Source organism: Equus caballus, chromosome 8 (genome assembly GCF_041296265.1).
Source record: "Equus caballus isolate H_3958 breed thoroughbred chromosome 8, TB-T2T, whole genome shotgun sequence".
Taxonomy (NCBI): domain Eukaryota; kingdom Metazoa; phylum Chordata; class Mammalia; order Perissodactyla; family Equidae; genus Equus; species Equus caballus.
Genome location: NC_091691.1, coordinates 77,003,095 through 77,024,560, shown reverse-complemented (window position 1 = coordinate 77,024,560; position 21,466 = coordinate 77,003,095). Strand labels below are relative to the sequence as shown.

The 21,466-nt window shown below is 43.5% G+C and overlaps 1 protein-coding gene across 3 annotated transcripts in view; it reads left to right on the top strand.

Moving 5' to 3' along the window:
- Positions 1-21,466, top strand: part of MYO5B (myosin VB) — a 348,428-nt gene that overhangs the window by 86,390 nt on the left and 240,572 nt on the right. Inside the window, exon 1 of one of the 3 annotated variants that reach the window (XM_070221083.1) lies at positions 20,667-20,819. The exons of the other annotated variants lie outside the window; for them this stretch is intronic. Within the exon in view, the coding sequence (XP_070077184.1) occupies positions 20,769-20,819 (51 nt within the window). The 5' untranslated portion in view covers positions 20,667-20,768. Of the gene's footprint in view, positions 1-20,666; positions 20,820-21,466 lie in introns of those variants that run through there. 3 annotated transcript variants of the gene reach the window in all.

Below are 21,466 nucleotides of genomic sequence, written 5' to 3'. Positions count from 1 at the left end.
GACTTGACATGAGGTCTGCTGCTTTCAGAGCCTGGCCTGCACTGACCGCCTGAGCCCCTCTGGTCTGAGGGGGATGGCAGGCAGGTCAGCAGGTGGTTCCCAGGACTAAGCTGTGGCCCTGCACTGCACTGGACTTCACGGGTGGAGGAGTGTCTGCCTCTTGAAGGCTCCTCTTTTGTCTTCCTCTCCCTGCCTCCCTGGTTTGTGCTTAGGGAATATGTGCTGCAATGAGAAGATGATTTCTTGGTCTAAATGACAATAATTGCCATTCATTCTTACGGAACACATTATTTTTTTGACCAAAGTGTAATGCCTTCTGTCAAGCACTAAGGTTTTGGGGAAAACGGTCGCCTGTGGAAATTAATTCTGTAGTTGCAAGTGTTCATCTTTAAAAGATAGCAGTTGGCACCCTTTTCCGTTCCTCCTCGCTGATGCCTAGACTCCTTCCTCCTCTCTGTCGGTCTGTGGGACAGCAGACCTGACTTGTGAGAGTGACTGGAGAATGGGCATAAGGCTTCCTAGGAGTCCATTACCTCTATCCTTGGGCCATAGTTCAGACATGGGCTTTCTTTGGGCAGCTGTGACTTTTTGGGCATTCTCCAAATTTTACATAGCATAAATTCAGTATTAAATAACATGATGTTTTCAAAAATACTAAATTCTTCCACCTTTTCCTTCTTATACCTGTGCCTCAGTTTACTTACCTGTAAAATGGTGATACCACCTGTCCAGTGCCACTGCTTGCTTCGTAGGGCTGACATGGGGCCAAATGCAGTAAAAACCTGATGTGCTATGTAATTTAAAGGGAAAAGGCGAAGGACCGTGAAATCAAGCTCAGGTGGTAGATGGATTTTTAATACTGTAAGTGGGCTGTGAGATGGAAGTTTAATCTTTTGCAATCTGATCCCATTTGTTCAATCTCAAGACTTAACTTAGGAAATCAATAAAATGAGTTAATTGTGTTCCCTTTTTTCTATTGGTGTAGGAGCTCTTTAGGCTTTGGACAAAAAGCTAAGCTCTCCTGTACTTTAAGCTAAAATAGCATTTGAGATGCCTGGGAGATAAGAACAGCAGCCTGAGTTGCTCCCAGCAGATTAACAATGAAAACCAGGAACAGGGAGAAGGGAAGAGGGGCTTTTAGGAGGCGCTCCCCGCTGGAGCCTGCCACAAGAAGACCCCTGCCCTGACTTCATCCGCATGGGCCCTGCAGTACCTATCTCTGGGTAGTTGATGCTTTTCTAGACATTCTTTAATGTACAGAAATGAATTGCAATTCCCTATCTGAGCCTGATAATTACAAGGCCACACTTGGTGTTCAAGACATAAAGAAAAGGAAATAGCAGCTTTCTGACTTGAATAATGAAACCATAGCAGAGCAGCCTTCTGCAGCCCGGGGTCGAGTTTGTTCTCTCACATTGACCTATGCCTTAATCTTGAGCACAAATGCAAAATGTAGTTATCTGCCACCAAATCACAGTTAGCCCTGTAGTAAGTTGGCAAAATTTGTCACAGCAGCAGGGAGGCATCAGCGACTTGTGGGATAGCAGATCAAGCTTCTGATTTTATGTCAAAGCACCACTTGAAATTGCTTTAGAATGGTAAACTTCCCCAGGGTAGGGAGTTTGGTCTGTGTTGATCACGGGTCCATGCCCAGGACTTAGAATGGTGCTGCCCGCAGAGATGCTGAGCAGGTATGCTTTGGAGAGAGGGGATGGGAGCTTTAGAAAATACTTACATTCAGCAGTGTGGGTGGTAGGGGACAGAGGCAGGGAGGCGAGAGGCACAGTGGAAACAGATCTCTTCGGGAAACAACTGTTAAATCCTGGTGATGAGAGAGGGCTCTAGTGGTACGTTATTCATAAGCAGTACTCAGCTTCCCCGTAACCTTACTTAAATGAAACGATGTAAAAGTTTAATGTTGGTGATGGGCTGGGGTGTTTGAGATTTGATGATAGTGTTGCATTTGTACATGTCTGACTGAAATAAATGAACGAGTTGGTTTTAATACAACGTTAATGTAGTGAAAGTAGAAAGCCCCTTCATAAGGTGGTATGTTGGTGGAAATTGGTTCATTTTCGTAAGCGTCTTGACAATAGGGATTTTATTATTGTCATTAGTCATTGTTATTTGTTATCTTTGATCAAACAGTTACTGAGCTTCTACTGCGTGCCAGTTGAGAAACCTTCAGTGGGGAGTTGATTGCTAGAGTGGAAGTTTGTAGATGGGGTAGTTAGGACCAGAAGGGCCTGCGTCTACCCGGGGCAGACAGAAAAGGACTCTTCGCAGGGAGCAACTATGTCAAGTATCATGCACAATGGGTGCTCAGAGAAAGACACTGCTGGTGGTGGTGCTTGACTGATTAAGGCATAAAGGAGGTTCTGAGCCTAGGGGCACGGGTGCCCAACACCACGTGTCTGCCTGTGGAGCCCAGTTTGGTGGGTGTAGGTAGATGGCTGGCTCCATAGGAGCCCTGTCTTTACCTCTTGATGGAGCATCTCAGCGTTTGTGCCATACTTAACTGTGACGGGCCAATCTTGTCAACGTTGTGGACAGGGGACTCCATGTTTATCCTACAGCAGTGTTTCCCAGACTGAGGTGCTTAGAGCACCTGTGATACAATTGCTTTGGTTGTGTTATAAATGTGGATTCCTGGACCCACCCTAGATCCTTTGGAGAGGGCCTTTAATTCTTTTTATTATGCTTTCCCCCACTTACTATGTACAGGCCTTGCTTCCTCGTGTCCAGTTTCCCTTCTCAGTTGTCACTTCCTTGGAGAGGCATTCTTTGACCACCCTGTCTAAGATAGCACTCTTGGTTCCCGACTTGGGTTATTTCCAAGCCCCTCAACATGCTTTGCTTGTCTTTGTAGCAGGTATCTGTGAATCTGGTTTTGTCTGTCTCCTCCACTAGAATGTGAGTTCCGTGAGTGCAGCAACATCGTCTTTTCCTCTTCTTGTCCCCAAGTGCCTATAGCCTGCCTGGTAAATAGTAAGTGCTCCATAAATGCATCATGTAAAGGTCTCCAGATGACTCTGGTGTATGCTCTGGTTGCCTTATGGGAAGAGGGGATGAGTTGGCAAGAGGCAGTCCTTCAGTAGGCTAAAGAAATGACTGAGAAGGCTGAGACTTCAAAACTCTGCTCCTAATGTTCAGTTAGTAAACTTACAGTTTACCTTAATGAGACAACTTAACCAGCATAAACTGCAGAGAATTTAAGGACCTTAATGACTGTTGGTGGTAATTGCAAAACATTCTCCAAACGTACAAAAATAAAAACGATAATGGCCACTGTAGATCTTAGTTATGACTGAAAGATAGAATTTTCACAGATTCCTGGTTCTTTTGAGTTCTGTCTTAACTAATTTAACCCAGAGAACATGTATTTGAGTGAAAGATGCAATCTGTCAGGAGAACTCACTCCACAGCTTGCAAAGAGGACGAGGCTCAGAAGGATCTGTTCTTCTGCCTACTAGTTGAAATCATAAGCTTGAAGTTGGCTGGATATCTGTTTCAATTTGTGACAAATCTAATAAAATAATGTACTGCTCAGTTCCCTTTGCAGGGTAGGGACTTGCTGGTTTTATGAATAGAATTTGCTTCTGTAAGATAATTAGTTTAACTTGTTTTATTTGATGTGTCTAGCAAGAAATGCTACTGATTATAAATGATGGTAGTGACACTTTTAGTGCTGGTCCCACTACACACCCTTGAATTGGTAGTGCTTAAACCGAGGTGTTAACAGTATTGAGAATAGAAGACACAGCCTCAGTTCCCACTCTGGTAATCCTGGAGCTAATCCAGTTTGAGTATTATCTCTTTCTTCTATTTATTCCTTCTTGCCATTACCTTACTTAATATGATCTCCACCAAAGAATGAAAACCTTAACAGAAACTTTCCAGAGGGAATATATGACGTAATCCTGAAAAGAAATCTCAATATTGTAGAAATCTCATTATGACCATTTAAAAGTAGCTCTCATATCTGCTGCTATTGGTTATAGTACACTGTGATTATAGGATCCTCTTTGGGTGTATTTGTGTTTAATAAGGCATTCTCTAATCTGAATCTGTAGCTATTTGGCTTTCTGTTTTCCCCCTTTATCCTGTTTTTAACTAAGTTCTGTTATTTATTTATATACTTTTTAACAGATTCATATTCTATATTGTAAAGATCTCCCAGGTGGTTAATAGTTCTAAGAAACTCTCACCAATCTATGCTACAAACATGTTTGGAAATTCTTTACTAATGGAGTAAAAGTTTGGTTTCTTAGCTTCCATCTTCAGTGAGTCCTACACTTAGGGTTCTGCATTTATGGAGTGTGACTGGCTGGTTTGAGTACACATGTTTAGGGATAATAAAAAGGGCACATTTGACTGACTTAGGAGAGTCAGGGTGGATTCAGAGCGTTGCTTTGGAGTCCCACAAATCTAGGCTCAAATCCTAGCCCTGGTAATTTTCAGTAAGGTATGCTTGGCAAAGTGCTTAATGTTGCCAATGAAGTACCCCACTTTATTATGTAAAATGAGAGTAAACACTATTTTATTAATTCAAATCCTTGAGTGCCTACCAACTGCTGGGGATACCTAGAGCCGGTGGTGGGAGATGGGTCCAGCCCACATGGAACTTATAGTGAGGGAGACAAGCAAGATAAGTGTCCATGATCTGAATACTTTAAGTGCCAGGGGAAAAAAATGAAGCAGAGAAAGGAACTATGAAGTGAGGAGAGGTGGGCAATGGTGAAATTTGAGGCTGTGCTGAGAAGTTCACATTTGGGCAAAGTCTTGAAGCAGGTGAGGGAGCAAGCATCATGGATGTCTGGGAGAAGAATATTCCAGACAGGGAACAAGTGCCTAGGCCTGAGTGCAGTGTGCCTGACAGTTTTGAGTAACAACAAGGGTGCCTTTGGCTAGAGCTGAGCTGAAAGAATAGGATATGAGATGAGAGAGTTGATGGAGGTCAGGTTGTGTAGGACTTTGGAGGCCACGGCAAGGCTTTTGACTTTTACTGAGATGAGGAACCAGTGGAGGATTTTGAGCAGGGCAATGACACCATCTGTCCTTGTTTTCACATGACTTCAGGTTCTTTTGAGGATTTGCATTTGTGTATGAAGAGCATCTGGCATGTAGTAGGCACTCTGTAATACAATTTACTGTAATACTACTATTGGTAGGATGAGGACAGAACGCGTGCTCTTGTCCACTAAGCACTGCTGCCCTTGAAAGCTACCATCAGTGGACCAAGTGTGGGTGAAGTTGGCAAGCTGGTGATCTGCAGTGCATGTTGCTGATCTGCAGTGCATGTTGTACAGGACCTCTTAACTCTTGGGGGCATTTCTCAAAATTCGTGCTGATTCTCTCCCTACTTGGGTGCCCAGCATTCATGGTTCTTCCTTCTGGTCCTGTAACAAATTCTGTTTTCTTGGACAGGTATGTGGTCTGTCATTTAGACTCTAGTCTCGACTGTGATTGAGTTGTCATGTGCCCTCTCTTAGGGTATTGACATTAGAAATTTTCTCATTGTAGTTCTTATGGCATGGTGGAAGCTGTGGATTGGGAGGGGTAAGGGTGGGTAGGGTTTCTAGGGTGACCAGTTAGCCTTGGTCCATGTAGCTGGTCTCAGGATCATCAGCCCAGTGACTTTGTTCTTCTTGGAGCCTTGGTCAGAGAGGTCAGAGTTCTAGCACGTGGGATTATCCAAAGCCAGGTGAACTGTAATGCATGAAGGAAAGAAAGGGTGCCTCACCCAACAGCTCAGCTCTATATTGGAAGCAACGCACGTGGCCTCACCTTCGACTTGAATAATTCAGAGCTGGTTGGGGGAAGGTAATCACAATTTCTATCTACATACCTGGTGTCATCAGCAGTAGAGTAACTACATATTTTTATTGATTCAGATTTATTAGCAAATAGCAAGACTTTATTTTTAGGACCCGATATGATTGCCGTATACCTGCTAATGAAGCACTGAGGATTGTTGAGGATTCGTGTTTGTAGAAGGTCCATCTGGATGATTTCCTATTTCTGGGCTTTTTAGAAACATCTAGCCAGTGAAGGCTGCTTGGCGAAGTTGTCATGTTTCTACCTTGGGTACTCGGATATTATCATTACAATCACGTTGAAATCATGTGGACTCAGTTGACCCAATGTTGATGTTAAAACATGGGGGGAATATCCTTCAGTATTTAAAATAGATCAATACATTGTGTTGCTTTCATACAATGAAATAGCACACAATAGCTAAAGTGACAAACTTGAGTATACATGGTAACATGAATGGATCTCACTTTTTGCAGAGCAGAAGCAAGACACAAAACAATACAAACTCTATGAAGTTCAACTATAGACAAAGCTCAGCTCTGTCATTCAGAGATTCTTATATAGGCGGTTAAATTATAAAGAGAAGAGAATTATTTGAGAAGACAGGATAGTGGTTTGCCTCCAGAGGGAGGGACCCATGGGAGTGGAGGCTTTGGGGTGCTGGTGTTCTTGGCTTGGGGTTTGGTTACACAGATATTCATTTTCTAATAATTCTACTCTACATACACATAGGCTATGTGAACTATAGGATACACAATAAAAAATGTATAAAACAAAACAAAATGGTGGGAGAATGATTAACCAAGATATTTTTCTCTTTAAATTGCTCCAAATCTGTGTAGCTCCATGTGGTATGAAAACCTGGATGGAGTGCTGGAATCTTGAGGCTAGTTTTTAGCACTAAATAGCTGTGTGGCCAGAACCAGTCTCTTAACCACTCTATGTTTCAGTTTCGTATCTGTAAGTTGAGGGTGTGGAATGGAATTTGAAGGTCTTGTCAAATTTTAACATCAAAACTCTTCTTCACACCCAATCTTAACTGAAGCTCAGGATGGAAGAAGATATAACTGTTCTGGTTGTGGTAGGGTGGGCTGTCTGAGCCCCCCGTATCTCTGGTGGGGGGTGCCTCTTAGAGCCCTTGGGAGTACCTTAGGGTATGGACCAGGTGACCTCCAAGATAACCTCCAGCTGTCAAAAGCACACAATTCAGAATCAGGACAGCAGTTTCCATAATGGGTTAATTCCCATTGCCCCACTGTTGAGGGCAAGATTTTCTCTTCACCTTGAATCCTTCCATGGTGAAGGCAGCAAAGTGAGTCTTGGTTAATGGGCATTTTTTCCGGGCTTGCTGTATGAGGTGGAGCAGGATGAGACCACACCTTACTCACGAGAAGCCGAGGAGTCAAACTTATTTGACAGCAAACCTTTAGCTCCTGGCTTAATCTAGGTCCTGGAGATGCAGCAGTGAATAAGATACTCAGCCCTCGTGGCCTTGGGTTTAGTCGGGAATGCAGACATGTTGCCTGACAACATAGAGTTATAGGGGCTGTGACAGGGGAAGCGCAGAGGAGAGGGGCATATATCTCAGGCTTGGGGAATTGGGAGCACTTCCTAGGGGAAGTGAAATCCCGAGAGCATTCCAGGCAGAAGGAGGGGTAGTATAAGGGTCTAGAAGTGAGAGAGAGGGAGGGAGTGTGGCATGATTAGAGCAGTGAAACTAGTGTATTTCTAAGGAGGAAATGGTTAGAGATGAAGCTCTAGGGGTGGGCAGTGGCTAGATCATGCAGGACCCTGTTGATGCATTAGGACTCGATCACTGGGGAGGTCGTTAAGGAGTTCTGAGCAAGGGAGGGAAATGATGAGATTTGTATTTTTGAAACATCACCTTGGCTGCACTAAGGAGAATCGGTTGATTTGGGGGTCAAACTAAAGGCCAGGGGTCCATTGCATTAATCCTAGTGAGAAAAGGTGGGGCCTGAACAGGGATATTGGTGGTGGGCATGGAGAAAAGTGAACAGATTCAAGCGAGAATCGGGAGATCTGTTTGGTGAATTAACAAGGCAGAGAACACATTGTCCAGGCTTTTTACTTGGGCTACTGAGAGGATAGTCCCCCTCTCTGAGACAGGGAGCAGCAGGAGGGGGTCGGGGGTGCAGGGTGGGAGGAGATGAGTTCAGTTTTGAATAGAAAGAACTTGAGGTAGTTCCATAAGAAGCAGCTGGAGAGGATGCCTAGTGTGGGCTACATAAAAACGAGGCCAGTTTATGAGAGTCCTTGAGAGTCAACTGAGAGCTCTGTCCTGCCGGAATCACCAGGAGGAGTTGACGTGGGCGGGCTGGGGAGGCACTTGTGGAAATGACTCCGTGGCTTTGTCCTCAATGCATGTGCCCAACCAGGCTCCATACTTAGAATGACCTATGTGAGGCCCTGGGCTTTGGTTATTCTAAAGCAGTGGCTTTCTTAACCTTTTTAGGTGTTACATATCCCTTTGAAATGAAATGAAACCTTTTCTCAGAAAAATGCACACTGCCAACACACAGTAATTTTTAAGTTTTATTTAACCTGGCAACCATTGATCTGTTCTTCATTGCTGTAGTTTTGCATTCTCAAAAATATAAAAGTGGAATCATGTGGTTTGAACAGTTTGTGACTGTCTCAGGTGTATGTTTTCCCACGTTTCTTGGATTCTGTGTAGCTAGTCCAGAGCTCGCAGGTTAAGGAGACATTGCCCCAGAGCCACACTGTTATTGGTTGGTGGAAAATAATGGTTAAGACTCTGGATATTGTAGTGATATCCTGGCTCCAACATGCATTTGATCTTCACAACTGAGAGTCCCTCGAAATCCTGCCATGCTGGCTGCTGACTCAGCTCTGATGTACTCTGGGACCAGCAGCTGTTTGTTGCTTCTTACCATGCCATACACTGCTTGCTTATTCCCAGCTGCTAGTGACTGGACTTTGTCTTGTTTCTTCCTCCAGCCTCATCCTGGTCTGAATTCCTACTTCGATTCCATTTTTTTCATACCTCAGTCTGTAGGGAAACCATTCTTCTCCTAAACCCCAGAAGCCAAGCGTTTACTTCCTGCTACCAGATATCCCTGTGTACCTCTTCTTCTCAAGTCCTCCTGGTGTGGGAGTCCTGTGGTGCCCAGAGGCTCGATTTTGCTCTTCCAGCTGAGCCCCAGTCAACTCACAGGTGTTGCTGCTCTGGCCTTTTGTGGTTCTGTGGTTGCCAGTGTTGACGATGCATTCCGGTGGGGCTCTTCCATCTGCTTCCAGTTTGAAGTTAATAAGAGTAGATGCTACTTGTGGAGTCCACCTCTGTGCATCTATGGATAAAAGAGCTGACCCCAGCACCCTGCAGAGGCTGGATTCTGATGTCATGGCAACCTGTTCACCACATTGGCTTGATTTTCACTCCCCACCTTACATCTCCACATTTGATGTAGAATTCAAACACTGTCTCATCTGAATTGCCCTCTTCCCTTTTCTTTTTCCAAATCTTATTGGTCTTAAAAGGTCTAATATCTTCATCCTCTTTCCTACTTCTGCATGTACTGGGTGCTCAGGTGCCCACCTGCTTTCTACAATCGTATGCTCCTAAGGTGTACGCCACTGTTGTGGAGAGTTTAGAATGGATTTCACGCATCATGCGCCCTGCAGACTCTTGGAGGTGCTGCTGCTTGTGCTGATGACTCCAGCACAAAAGCCTGAGGTGGTGACAAATCCTGTTCATTCTCCTTGCTGGAGTATGGTGGCCTGCTACTGTCTACCTGTTCTTGGTCCCTGTTTGCCTGAGTGTAGTCCTTTGAGGAGCATGAGGAGGGACCTCAAAAGCTTCAAACTACTTCTGTATCCTTATATTTTTTTCTGGTGGTAACTTTGTTTCCAGGGAAACCAAGAATCAAGGTTATTCATTAATTGAGGTGTGCAAAAGCAAATCAGAATTGAATTGAGGTGGGAGGAGGGAAGACTAATCTCTCCATTGCTCTCTGCCTTCCCAAAGCCCCAGACTCTGTTGTGTGTGGGCTCATGATGGTTCCGCACACCTGAGGATTTGGGGGTGTCTTAGCAGTTGAAGGGTGTCTATGTACCTGCCCAACAGAGCCACACCCATTTGATAGGATTCTTTGAATATGTGCATGTGAGGCCAGGTAAATAGACCAAAACTCTAGTGTTATGGTTATATAAGTTCAGCGTCAAAGAGTGTGAATTGTCATTTTCAAACTTGGAGAAAGGCCATGAAAGATTTGTATTGACTTAGCTGTAGCTTAAGGGAGCATAGTTTGAATTCATTGTTATTAATATTAATGATATAATTAGTGAGGAACCGGTTCCATTGTTGTAGGAAACCCAAGAATGTCTTCTTTCCTGATGCCCATGTTATTTTAGCATTGTTCTTTATCCCAAAGGAAGACAAGAACCATAACAAAGATGAACAATTTAATTTTATAATCTTTCACAGTGGCAACCTAAAACTAAGTCGAAACACTTTTTTAAACTGATTATTTTAACTAAGAAGATTCTTATTACATTTAGCATAACATGTAAACCATGTTCAAGAATGATACTTCCTGGGTGCTTTGCCCAATTGGAACTCCATGCTCTCAATGGCAAATTATTAGGATTCACTGAATTTCAAAGAAGGTTCTGGTATAATGTTAGAGTTGTTAGGAATTTGACTGGAATCTTTATAAAGAAAAAACAAAAGGATTGAGATTTAATCACCCCGGGTAAAGGATTTTGAACAAGGGTGGGATTGTGAGATACTGATATTAGCTTCCAGGGAAGGTTGGTCTAGAGTGTCTTTGGTCCTCCCCAGCCGCCATGGTTTGGGTTGATAGAATGTCCACACAAAAACTGGTTAGAAATGGGGAGCAAGGTCGTGGCTTAAGGAATGGCTAGTCAGCACCCTATTACCCTCAAATTCAGGACTGTTGGTAAACTGTTGAGGTGATGGTTTTGCCAAAATGCCAGTTTTGCTGAGCCTACAAAGCAGGCCACCTGATCTGCTGGTCAAAGGAGGCTGGAAGCCCAAGATGAGCCTATAACCCTGAGCTCAGGTAGAACAGGGAGGGGTGAGGCGGGAGAGGTAGGAATGAGAGCAGAGCCTGTTTCAGAGCATAATAACTCTACCCACTGATAATATCCAATCCTTTGGATTAGCTGTTCTTCTCCTTTGAGAGAGGAATGAGTTGGGGTGAAGAAAGACAAAAGACTCCCTCTTTCTTGCTCCTGGGACATGCAGAAAAGTCTGTTATCAGCTGAGGCAGAAAGTGGGAATAGGAAAGAAAAGACTTTGAGAAACTCTGGGCTAGGACAGGATCATCTAATTCTTTTGCCTTGGTGGTGCCTCGGGGAGAAGCTTAAACTTTAATATACACACAGAACGCCTGGGGATTTTTTTTTCCCATTTAACGGAGATTGTCATTCATTGGGTCTGGGTTGGAGATTTTGCATTTCTAAAAAGCTCACAGGTGATGCTGCTGCTCCTAGTCTGTGGACCACACTTGGAACAGTTTCTGATGCCTTCGTCCAGGTCATGCTGGACTGGGTTGGAGCAGCCATTGCTCTGTATCAGGGGCATTTTACTAATTGCAGACCCTCCGTCTGGCTTAATACTCCTTGCCTGCAGCTACCCCTACATCTCCAGGTTCTCAGTGGGTCTGTACAATGTTGGACCACTGGGGAGATTTGTTACCTGGCTTTTCTCCATCCAGGCTGTATTCCTGCTGTGAGTTCTCTGAACATTCTGTCTTCTTTCTACAGGGTTAACACTTGGGGAGGGTTTTTTTTTTAACTTACCTTTTTCTCCTTAGTATATGGCAGTCAAGATTGCCTTAGGACTTAAGGTGAAGATTACATGGTACGAAAGATGTTATGGTCAAGGACTCAAGGATGCCTGACTACTGCCTCACTAATACCCTTCTTTCCTGTGGGCTTCTTAAGGAACACCTGCCAAATAGTAAACAAAGTTCTACTAGCTTTTGATTGGCCTTGAGCCCAGTCCTTCCAAAGCAGAGTTCTGGTTGGAGCGTTGCAGTTTTGGGTGGTGGTATTGGCTCCAGCTGCCCCTGAGCCACATCCATATCTAGCGGTCTTACTGTGCTCTGGCTGTCCCTTGCAAAGCAAAGACAGAGCAGAGAGTGGGCCTGACACTGAGGAAACTTTAGCTCTGGTTCAGTTTACTGATTCCTAGATTTGGAGGAGAGAAGGTAAAGAGAAAGAAGAGGCTCTGTGTGTGGCCTTTGGACCCCAGTGACCGTGCCCTAATAACCGTCAATGTCTTGGAATTGAACTAATCAGTATTATGTGGTTGGGAGAAGAGTAGGAAACTAGGAGAAGGTGGTGGGCACCCTTCATACAATGCAGGCCATTTCCTCCTTGAATATAATTTAAGGATAGCTCTGTGCACGGTAGCTGAGGTTTTCTTGTCAATGGGCCTGTTGCTGCACAGTAATAGATGCTTCATAGATGCTCAGTGAAGCTGGGATTCCCATGTCTGAAAAGGTATTCTCCCAAGGCTTCGCTTGAATGCGGAAGCAGCATCATGCATCAATGTCTTCAGTGTGACAGCTCAGGAGGAAACAAGCTCCTGATTTAGCAGAAACAGATGTCACATAAAATACATTGCTTTAACCATGACAAAGTGAAACTGAATTACTCACTTAAGAATTTACTCTAGTGAATATCCAAACAGATGTGCTAACATAGAAAGGAAAATACACCCCTTCCTTGCTGTCATTGGACCATGCCTGCTTGTGGTTTTATATTCTTCCTCCAGTTTCCAGCCAAGGCTTTACGAAAGTATCTGGGCTATGAGTCTTTGCTCTGAGCGTGGGAAATACCCACTGGATTGAGGGAGGTAAATCCCTGGAGGTGGCCTGAGGATACTGAGAGTCTGTGTGTGCCCTAGGGAGCCATGGCTCTTTGTCTAGTGTCTTCAACTGGCCTAGTGCACTCATGGCAAGTACATGGGCCCTGTTAAATATCTGTCTGTATTTAGTTAGCCCTTTTGGTTGAGGATAAAGGTAATAAAGTATATAATGTTCGATCCCTATTATCAGTGAAGCTAGTTGGCTTTGCAGGAGAGAAATGGCAAGGTATCTTGTATTCCTCAGCTAACCATCCTGCAAATGCACATAAGGACAGTTGCTGAAAGGGTGTCCAGCTCCATCCCCACCACTTAAAATAGCTTGAAGCTCAACGAAAAATGTCTCCTGACCTCATCAAATGTCTTCTGGGGGTCAAGATCACCCCTGGTTGAGAACCTCTCGTTTAGAGTAAGGTGGTTGTGTTCTGGGGTGAACCGTTGGAGGTGAGAATCCCAAGAACCCACTATGTTTTACCTGCCTAAGAGACAAGGCTGGTGGCTCTGCATGTAAGCCAGACCTTTGGGAGTGGAAGGAACCACAGGAACCGTGTCAAACTTCTCTCATGTCTTCTGTGGCCTCTACTGTGTGTATCACTGTTGCTGGACAACACGTCGCTGACCTGCTCTGGAACCTCTCACAGCTTCCTGTGCTGAGAAGCCTCTATATTCTGCTGTACTCTACCTGTCCAAACCCATTTCCCACTATTGCTTGATATGCATTTTCTGTTGGAGGTGTTTTGTTTTTCTTCTCATATTTCAATTGTTTTAATTCTGAGCAATAAGTACAGAAGGTAAGGACATAGATATGTCTCAGGTTGGAAATGTGCAACCTCAGACTCATTGAGGAAGCCCAGATTGACACAGGCTGGGATGTGACTGCATCTTTGGTCAGAGAAGATGGATTAAATGGAAATGAAATGGGAACCTTGTGCTTGAAGTCTAACAGCAGTTGCTAAGGGTCACTCTGCTCTTATGGTTGTGCTTGGATTGTTCATATAGAGGCCACTGCTATTTGTTCTTCAGATTCATTCAGTCTAATGTTCACAGTGGCTGGGTGCTGAGGGAGATACATAGGGAAAAGATGGCTTAGGCATCCTTGAGGTTTTCTTCTTGAATCGCAGGAGTTGGGCTGCTTGGATCTGAGGTTCTGTGGTCTGATCTCTTCCCCTCTGATGAAGAAGGTCTCCTCTCTGAACCACTCCTCAGTTGTTGTTGGACTTGAGTTACCTGCTCCAAGAGCAGGTAGCTGCGAGTTACTGCCTTGATTATATAGGAGAGCTTACTACTTTGTCTGCCTTACATTACCATTGTCTACATTAGTTCATTCCTGTTTCTAAGCCTTTGGCCTTTCCTTTCCTTCTATTTAAATCCTATCATCTCTGGCATCCTTTTCCAGTTAATCTGGCCCCTGTGCTGCTGCACCTCCAACTGTACCATACAGTTGAATTCTTGACCCTTCAAAGCTAAACTGTAGCTTACAAGCTACTTATACCAAGGGCTGCATTTTTCCTTTCTCTGTATTTTCTTTATGACAACACTTAGCTTGGTAGTTGGTGGATATTTTAGTATTGATTTTGATGGTGCTCATTGGGACATCGAATATGAATGTTATAATTTAATTGAAATCCAGAGAACATGGCAACTAGGTTTGGAACCTGTAGCTCCAAATGCAACAATTGCCAGTTGATATCTTGGCCCTTAAACAGTTTGAGCAATGTACCTATGAGATGAACAACTGATTTTAAGCAGTATAGTAACTCCACAAGTTGGTGAGTATTAACTGTTATTAAAGTATACTACTAAGTAAATACACACATTGACCTGCTTGATGGAGAATATTAGATATAAGCAAACTATATTGTGGAGGCAATGTTAAAGTAAATATTTTATTTTGCAAGGAATCATTTACTCTGATCTTGAGAGGTGGTTCTTGCCTGGACTTCAGTGAGGCTGGTCAGTCTTGTCCTTTCCTGGCTCACATCACCAGGCTCTTGGCAAAAACAATGTGTAGTTTCCCTGTTGTTTAGGGTTGAGTATCAGTTTCCTGGCTGATGACTTTTCTTTGTCAGTCCCCAGTTATGCTGTCTCCAGTTTGCTCTGTTTCTTTCTCTGCTCTATCTCGGTTTCACTCGAATCTTGGTTTCACCAGTGTCTGTGATCTACTGCCGTGGTTTCCTTGTTGGCATCAGGTCCTTTGGTACCTACAGCTGCTTCACGAGCTGTCAAGGGTTTGCCTCTAGACCTTGCACAGCTTGGGACTGGTATCAGAGGTTAACCTTCTTTCACTGACCACTGGCTTGTGTTGTTTGATGGCACCTTATTCAGAATCTAACACTTTTTGCCTCTTACGTTTACAAATCCATCATGCTTATTGCCTGGAAACTAAGCCCTGCATTCTGCTGCTAGAAAGTAATGAATGATTTTTAACAAACATACCAGAACTTACGTGTCTAAATAAGTTTTATTGTTGAGTGAAGTCACTTCAGGATTATTTTAACCACACTGTTATTGCTCAAGAAGTTTTGGAATTTCTCTTATGATGTGTTCAAGCCATTTTATAAGTTACACATGGACCAAGTATGTTTCATCAGTATAACTAAATAAGTCTTTCTGAGGACTTTTGATGGGCCAGGTAGTATGGTAGGTCCAAACCTTCTATTGTATTGGGAATCAAAAGAATGATTAAGGCGATGTCTGCTTTCATGGAGCCTACAGTCTGGTTGAGATAAATCTATGAATGACCCTGGGACAAGCCAGGATGCGTTGACATACCATGAGAGAGGCAAGGTGGACTCGAGAGGTTCATCTGTGGGGAATGGGTGTGGGAGGAAGGTCAGAGAAGGCTTTTCATGAAGGATTTGGAGGTATTTCAAGAGGATAAGATAGGGTAGGGGGCATTCCAGGAAGAGGGAACCCTATCAGCAGCAATATTTTGAAAATCCTTGGGTTTCTCAGGAAATGGAGTAATTCCATTTGACTAGCTTAGTGCACACTGCAGTGATGGTTCTCCGTCACAGTGGCCCTGTAGGTGGGTGCCGGGTGAGACTGCAGGGTCTGTGCTGGCTCAGCTGAGGGTCTCCCAGAGGAGCTGAGAGCAGAGGTAGGGTATATTATAGTCGCTTTGAGGAGCCAGCATAGAATCCAGTGTTGGACCTGGGGGCTTGTGGGAAGTTACAGACTGAGGAGAGGAGTTGGGGAGAGGACAGGAAGCAGAAATGGAGGGCAGGGTGAGGGGGATTAGTTTTGTTTGTTTGTTCGTTTTTAAGACTATTCAGTGTGAACCAAGCCAGTGACAGAGGACTTCTACTTAAATAGAGTGGATCGACTGACCCTGGGGCAAGCAGGTGCATCGTAAGGTTTGGGCTGAAGAAGAGAGTTGAAACAGTCGCCAGTGGAGGTCAGAGCCCAGAGGTCCTTGAATAACAACCTGTGAAGTTTAGACTTAATTAGAGAAGCTCTGGGAGACACCAATCCTTCTACAAGGAGTGACATCGCCAGACCTGTGTTTTAGGATGGTGAATCTGCTAGCTATTGGTGGGATGGGTTAGAGGGGAGAGAGACTGAAGGCAAGGAGGCCATGGTACTTGCCAGCCTAAGTTGAAAGAGAAGGGAAAAAATGCTTGAACCAAGATGGTTCAAATGGAAAAAGGGGGGTGAGTTTGGTGTGGGAGGCAGATGTGAAAGGGTTTGGTGATGGCTTAGATGTTAGGTGACCACTCATCCTTGTTTGCCCTGGAAATGCCTAGTTTTGCCTGTTGCCCCAGCATAGGTGATTCATAGGAAGCTGCCTGTCTGTAGGTCAAAAATGGTTAAATGTGGCAATTTCATATGGTTGAACTAATGGTGAAAGTGCTTCCTTTCACTCTCAGAAGTGTCCTGGTTGGACAGTAAATTACTGTGTTTGGTCATCCTAGTTAGATGTGGGGAGATGAGGCAGAAGAAAGTCTTTCCAAGATTCTGAGCTTGGTGACCAGGCGAATAAACTGGTTCCGTGAAGGAATTAGGATTGGAAGGTGGGTGATACTGATGTGCCTTGTTCGCTCCATTTGGGACAGACTCACACTTGACTTTCAAATAATTCCATTCCCTCTCTAAAGATGGAACGTTTTCACCACTGAGGTTATATTTGAGAGTATAAAGCCTCTGAAGGTGGTTCATGCAGGAGCCATAACAGCTATCATTCAGGCTCTTGGAAGATCGATTTGAGTGGCATGACTCACATCTGGACATGTCAGTTCTGGTGGGTTCACATGAGGCCCCCTGTACTATGGATATTCCTCATATACAGGTGGTTGGAGTAAGTGGCTGGTCAGCCTAGGCCATGCGGTTCATTCACTTAACCGTGTCTGTTAAATGATAGACTCTTTCCTAAAAGCTACCTGCCTCACAGATGCTTGACCTTAGTCACAACAGAGGCTGAGTATGGGTGTGTCGGTGGCTCAGTGCAGACCCACCTCCCATGTGAGGGGACAGCTGCCCTCACTCATGTAGCCCAGTGCACATGCCTGCTTCATTATGTAGGCAAGTCCCAAATGTCTAGTGGAGAACAGTGATAAAGCTGTTTTTAGTCTTTTACTTGCGAGATCTTGATTCAGTCCCTTGATTTCATGGGTAACTGCAGGCCCTGGTGTACTGAGGAGGGAAGTGCAAGTAATTACTCCTGCTTCTCTTTCATGGGTGGAATTACTGGCCACACCAAGGCATCAGTCCCCAAAGGATAAATGGCTTCGTCAGGCAGACCATGACAGTAGAAGATAGTTTAGTAGGAGCACTTTTCCTTTTTGAAATAGGCACACTCAAGAGGGTCCTGCTGTGGGAAATTTTGTGCAGGAAATGTTTAAAACATACAGGTTTTTTAATCATTGGATGGGTCCACAGGCAATGGGTCCTAGCTTCAGTTTTTGGTGGCCTCATAATTACAGAAAGAGTCAGTACCACATGAAGTGGCATCATGTGTTACATACCAGGTGTATGCATGAAGAACACCAGAGTATTTCAGTCTATGTTAAATCTTGGAAAAAATAAAAAGTGATCTGCATATAGTTTTTTCTTCTTTTGATAAATGTTCTTATGGGGCAGTCATCTCTGCAGGTCTCTCCTAGATGGCTTATTCCTCCCCTTCAGAATGAGCGACTGTTTTCTATATGTTTCATTATGAAATATTTAGCATTTTAATGGAATTCTTCCTGACTACGAAATAACTCATGAGTATTACAGAAAATTGGGAAGACATAGAAAACAAGAAAATAAGTATCATCCGTAATAGTACCACTCTTTCTCTGAACACATTTCTTCCCTCCTCCTTCTAATTCTACCTATTCAGAGATACGCTGTTAAGTTTTGGTGTAAACTTTCCAGATTCTCCCTTTGCATACACAAACCTTCTATTGTATTTATAGATCCATGGAATTTTTTAAACAATACAAGTATCATACTATATATAATGTTTTGTAACTTGTATTTTCGTTTAGTATACCTTGATTATCTTTCCAAATCATACATATTAGTCTCCTACTACATATTAGTTACTATGAGATATGCATGGATGACTGCACAATATGTTACCACCCCACTGTTGATGGAAATTTAGCCAATTTTCAATTTTTGCAATTATAAACCGTGCTGCAGTTCACATACCTATTATTTACTTCTTCAGCATCAGGCTAGTGCTTTTGCAGGAGAGACTCCTAGTCTTAGCCTGACTAGCTTAAGTTGTCCTCCAGGTTTAAGCCGTTTTGCATTTCTTTCAGTGGCATGAATGTGCCTATTTCCTCATCTTTTGGTGTTACCAGTCTTTTAATTGTTTGTAAAATGCATAAGTTAAAAAATGGCTTCTCATTGTTTATTGGACATTTCTCTAATCATGAGTGAGGTCGAGCATCTTTTCATATGTTGATTGACTCTTTATATTTCTTTGGTGAATTATCTATTGACAAATTGGTCATAATTCCTCATTTATAGGAGCTTCAGGAATAATAGATATTAAACCTTTCTCTGTACATTTGTGAATGTTTTGTCTTTTGTCATTCATTTTTAAATTTGTTTAAAATGCTGTCGAATCTGTCAGTCTTTTTCCTTTATGGGTTTTGAATTTTATGTCAAAGCTTAGACTTTGAAATTCTTGAAATTAAAGTGTTTTTGGAGCCCAAGTGTCTTGACATTTATTCAGTGATTCAGTAAGTCAACCAATTACAGAATATCTACTTAATATGTTCCTACTTATTACAGTATCATTTCCTCCCCCCTTTAATTCCATTTTGAGCTCCACTATGTCACTGGCATTCATTCATGATGGTGGCTTTTTAGGAAAGTGAATATCACCCTGATGGAAAGCCTGAATGTTGTGGTCCAGCTTCCAGGAACCCCATGGTTTCCATGGTATCTTTCGTAACCTTTCATAGCTCTTTGAGCAGACTGGGTACCTTTTTGTTAAAAACTGACTCTTAGCCAAAGTCATGGGCTTTGCACACACCGTGCTTTACTGAGATATATTAGAACAGTGCCTAGAAACAGGAGCTCCATACTCTAATCTCCCTTCCCCACTAAACTGTGTGACCTTCGACCTGTCACTTAACCTTTCTAGTCTCCTCTACTCACTTTTCAAATCTAAGGCCCAGTCATCCCTTTTAATGCCTCTCCCATCACTACTTCTTGGTTTCATGATTCTTCTGAATTTTCAGCTTAGGGCTGTGTCTGCTACTGTGGTTTTCTTGCCTATCATTTTTCTTTTCTTTCCGTCTTTTGAGCCTCTTATTCAAAATCCCTTCAAGGCAGGCAGTTATTCATTTTGGATTCTTCTCTTTGTTTCTACAGGACCTTATATGTGTCTGCCTCATTTCCTGGACTCTGTCTTTGCAGCTGAAATTAGAAACCTACCGAAGCATAACAGATGCTAGAATCTCATGAAGTAACAGGCCCAAAATAGCCCAAGTCTACTGGCAGAGGGTTTGACTATAATTCCAGTGACAGCTCTCGATAAGGCTGCCCTGACTAGGTAATCAGATAGCTCCCCTATTTCTCATAGATTTTTAAGGATGGCCTCAGTGCATCATCATCTCCTTGGACAAATCCTTGCCTTTTCAGCCTCGTTTCTCTCCTTTTCCCTTTTAGTGTGTTAGTATTAAAAGCTTTGGAAATTTTCAATACAAACCTGTATGTAAATGGGGGTTTAAATCTGCAGAAGCTGTGAACAGGCACCGAACAGAAATCAGGGGATACTGAGCTGCATATAACAATATGTGGCAATAAGTCAGGTGGCTCTGTGGCACGTGGCTCATTTGATAAACAAATGGCTGCCTGTGTACCCCAAGAGCTTCCTTTATGAGGAGAGAAGCTGCCTGGAGCCATGGAAAGAAGGCAGAACAGTAGCCAGATTTGGGTCGAAGTTTGGGGGCTAGCAGTTGCTTTGTTTTAGGTACATCCCTTAACTTCTCCATGGGATGGTTTTGAGGATTAAGGGATAAGATTCATGGATGTTGAATATTATGAAGTACCATCTATAAGTGGTAGTGATAGCTTTAGTACTTGTGGTGGTGATTGAATTTCTAAGACTGGAAGAACAGGTACGCAAAGAAGTTGAATATGACTAGAATTTGTAAATGCCCTAGGAGACTTTTCAGATAGAGTGATGAACTTGAGAGGAGAGAGCATCTATCAACCTGGGTGTAGGAGGGGAATGCACAACATTTGTATCACTAAATACTCATTGAGTCATCAAAGCTGCTATGAGATGGGCTGCCAGATATTTAGCAATTCCTTTATAAATCTCCAATGTGTTTGAATGATAGGAGAGGACTTTGTGTGGTTTCCTTTGACGACGTGGCGAGTGGTTTCACTGCATCTATATGCAAAATCGTAGAAACATGTACGTTTACTGATTTGGGGCATATAGGCTGTGTGGGCTGTCCTGGAAACCTATCAGTTCTAGGATCATTTCTATGGAAAAAATGAATTCTGAGTTCCAGACTTAGAACTTAGAACACAGCTGGTTTGCATACTGATAAAGGAAACCCTCACCTACAGGAGGATGTGGTACCGTGCAGTAGGGAAAGTGGTGATACAATGAAGTTCTTTCTGAATGGATCCGAGAGGTAGTACCTCCCCTGTGTTGCATTGTAACGCATGCCAGGTCAGTTGTAGGAAGACTTCGCTACATAAAATGCTAGGGAGCTACTCTGCTTTGATTTAAAAAATGACAGTTTAAAATCTTGTTTTAAAAAAATCGCCAAGAAGAATAAAAAGGAGAGGGCAGCAGCAGCAGTAGCAGGAATAGTGGCAGAACCCTCCCCCACCCCCCACTCCTCCCATGGTGGGATGGTGGTGATTTCCCAGTTCAATGTAAATGCTGACTGTAGAGCATATGGATGTTGGTGTTTGAATTCCAGGTGGTTGTGGAGACAAACCCAATGAGGGATACTAGTTAACATCCTATAACTGTCCTTTCCTGAAACCCCTGTGTCTTAGTCCATCTTGGCTGCTATAACAGGGTACCATAGACTGAGTGGCTTATAAACAACAGAAATTTACATCTCACAGTTGTGGAGGCTGGGATGTCCAAGATCACAGCACTGGCAGATTCAGCGTCTGGTCAGGGGCACTTCCTGGTTGCTAGACAGCTGTCTTCTCGCTGTGTCCTTAAGTGGAGGAAGGGGTGAACCCTGGTCTCTTCAGCCCCTTACAGGCACTAATTATATTCCTGAGGGCTCCACCCTTGTGACTTAATCACCTCCCAAAGGGACCACCTCCTAACACCATCCATCAGGGATTAGGTTTCAA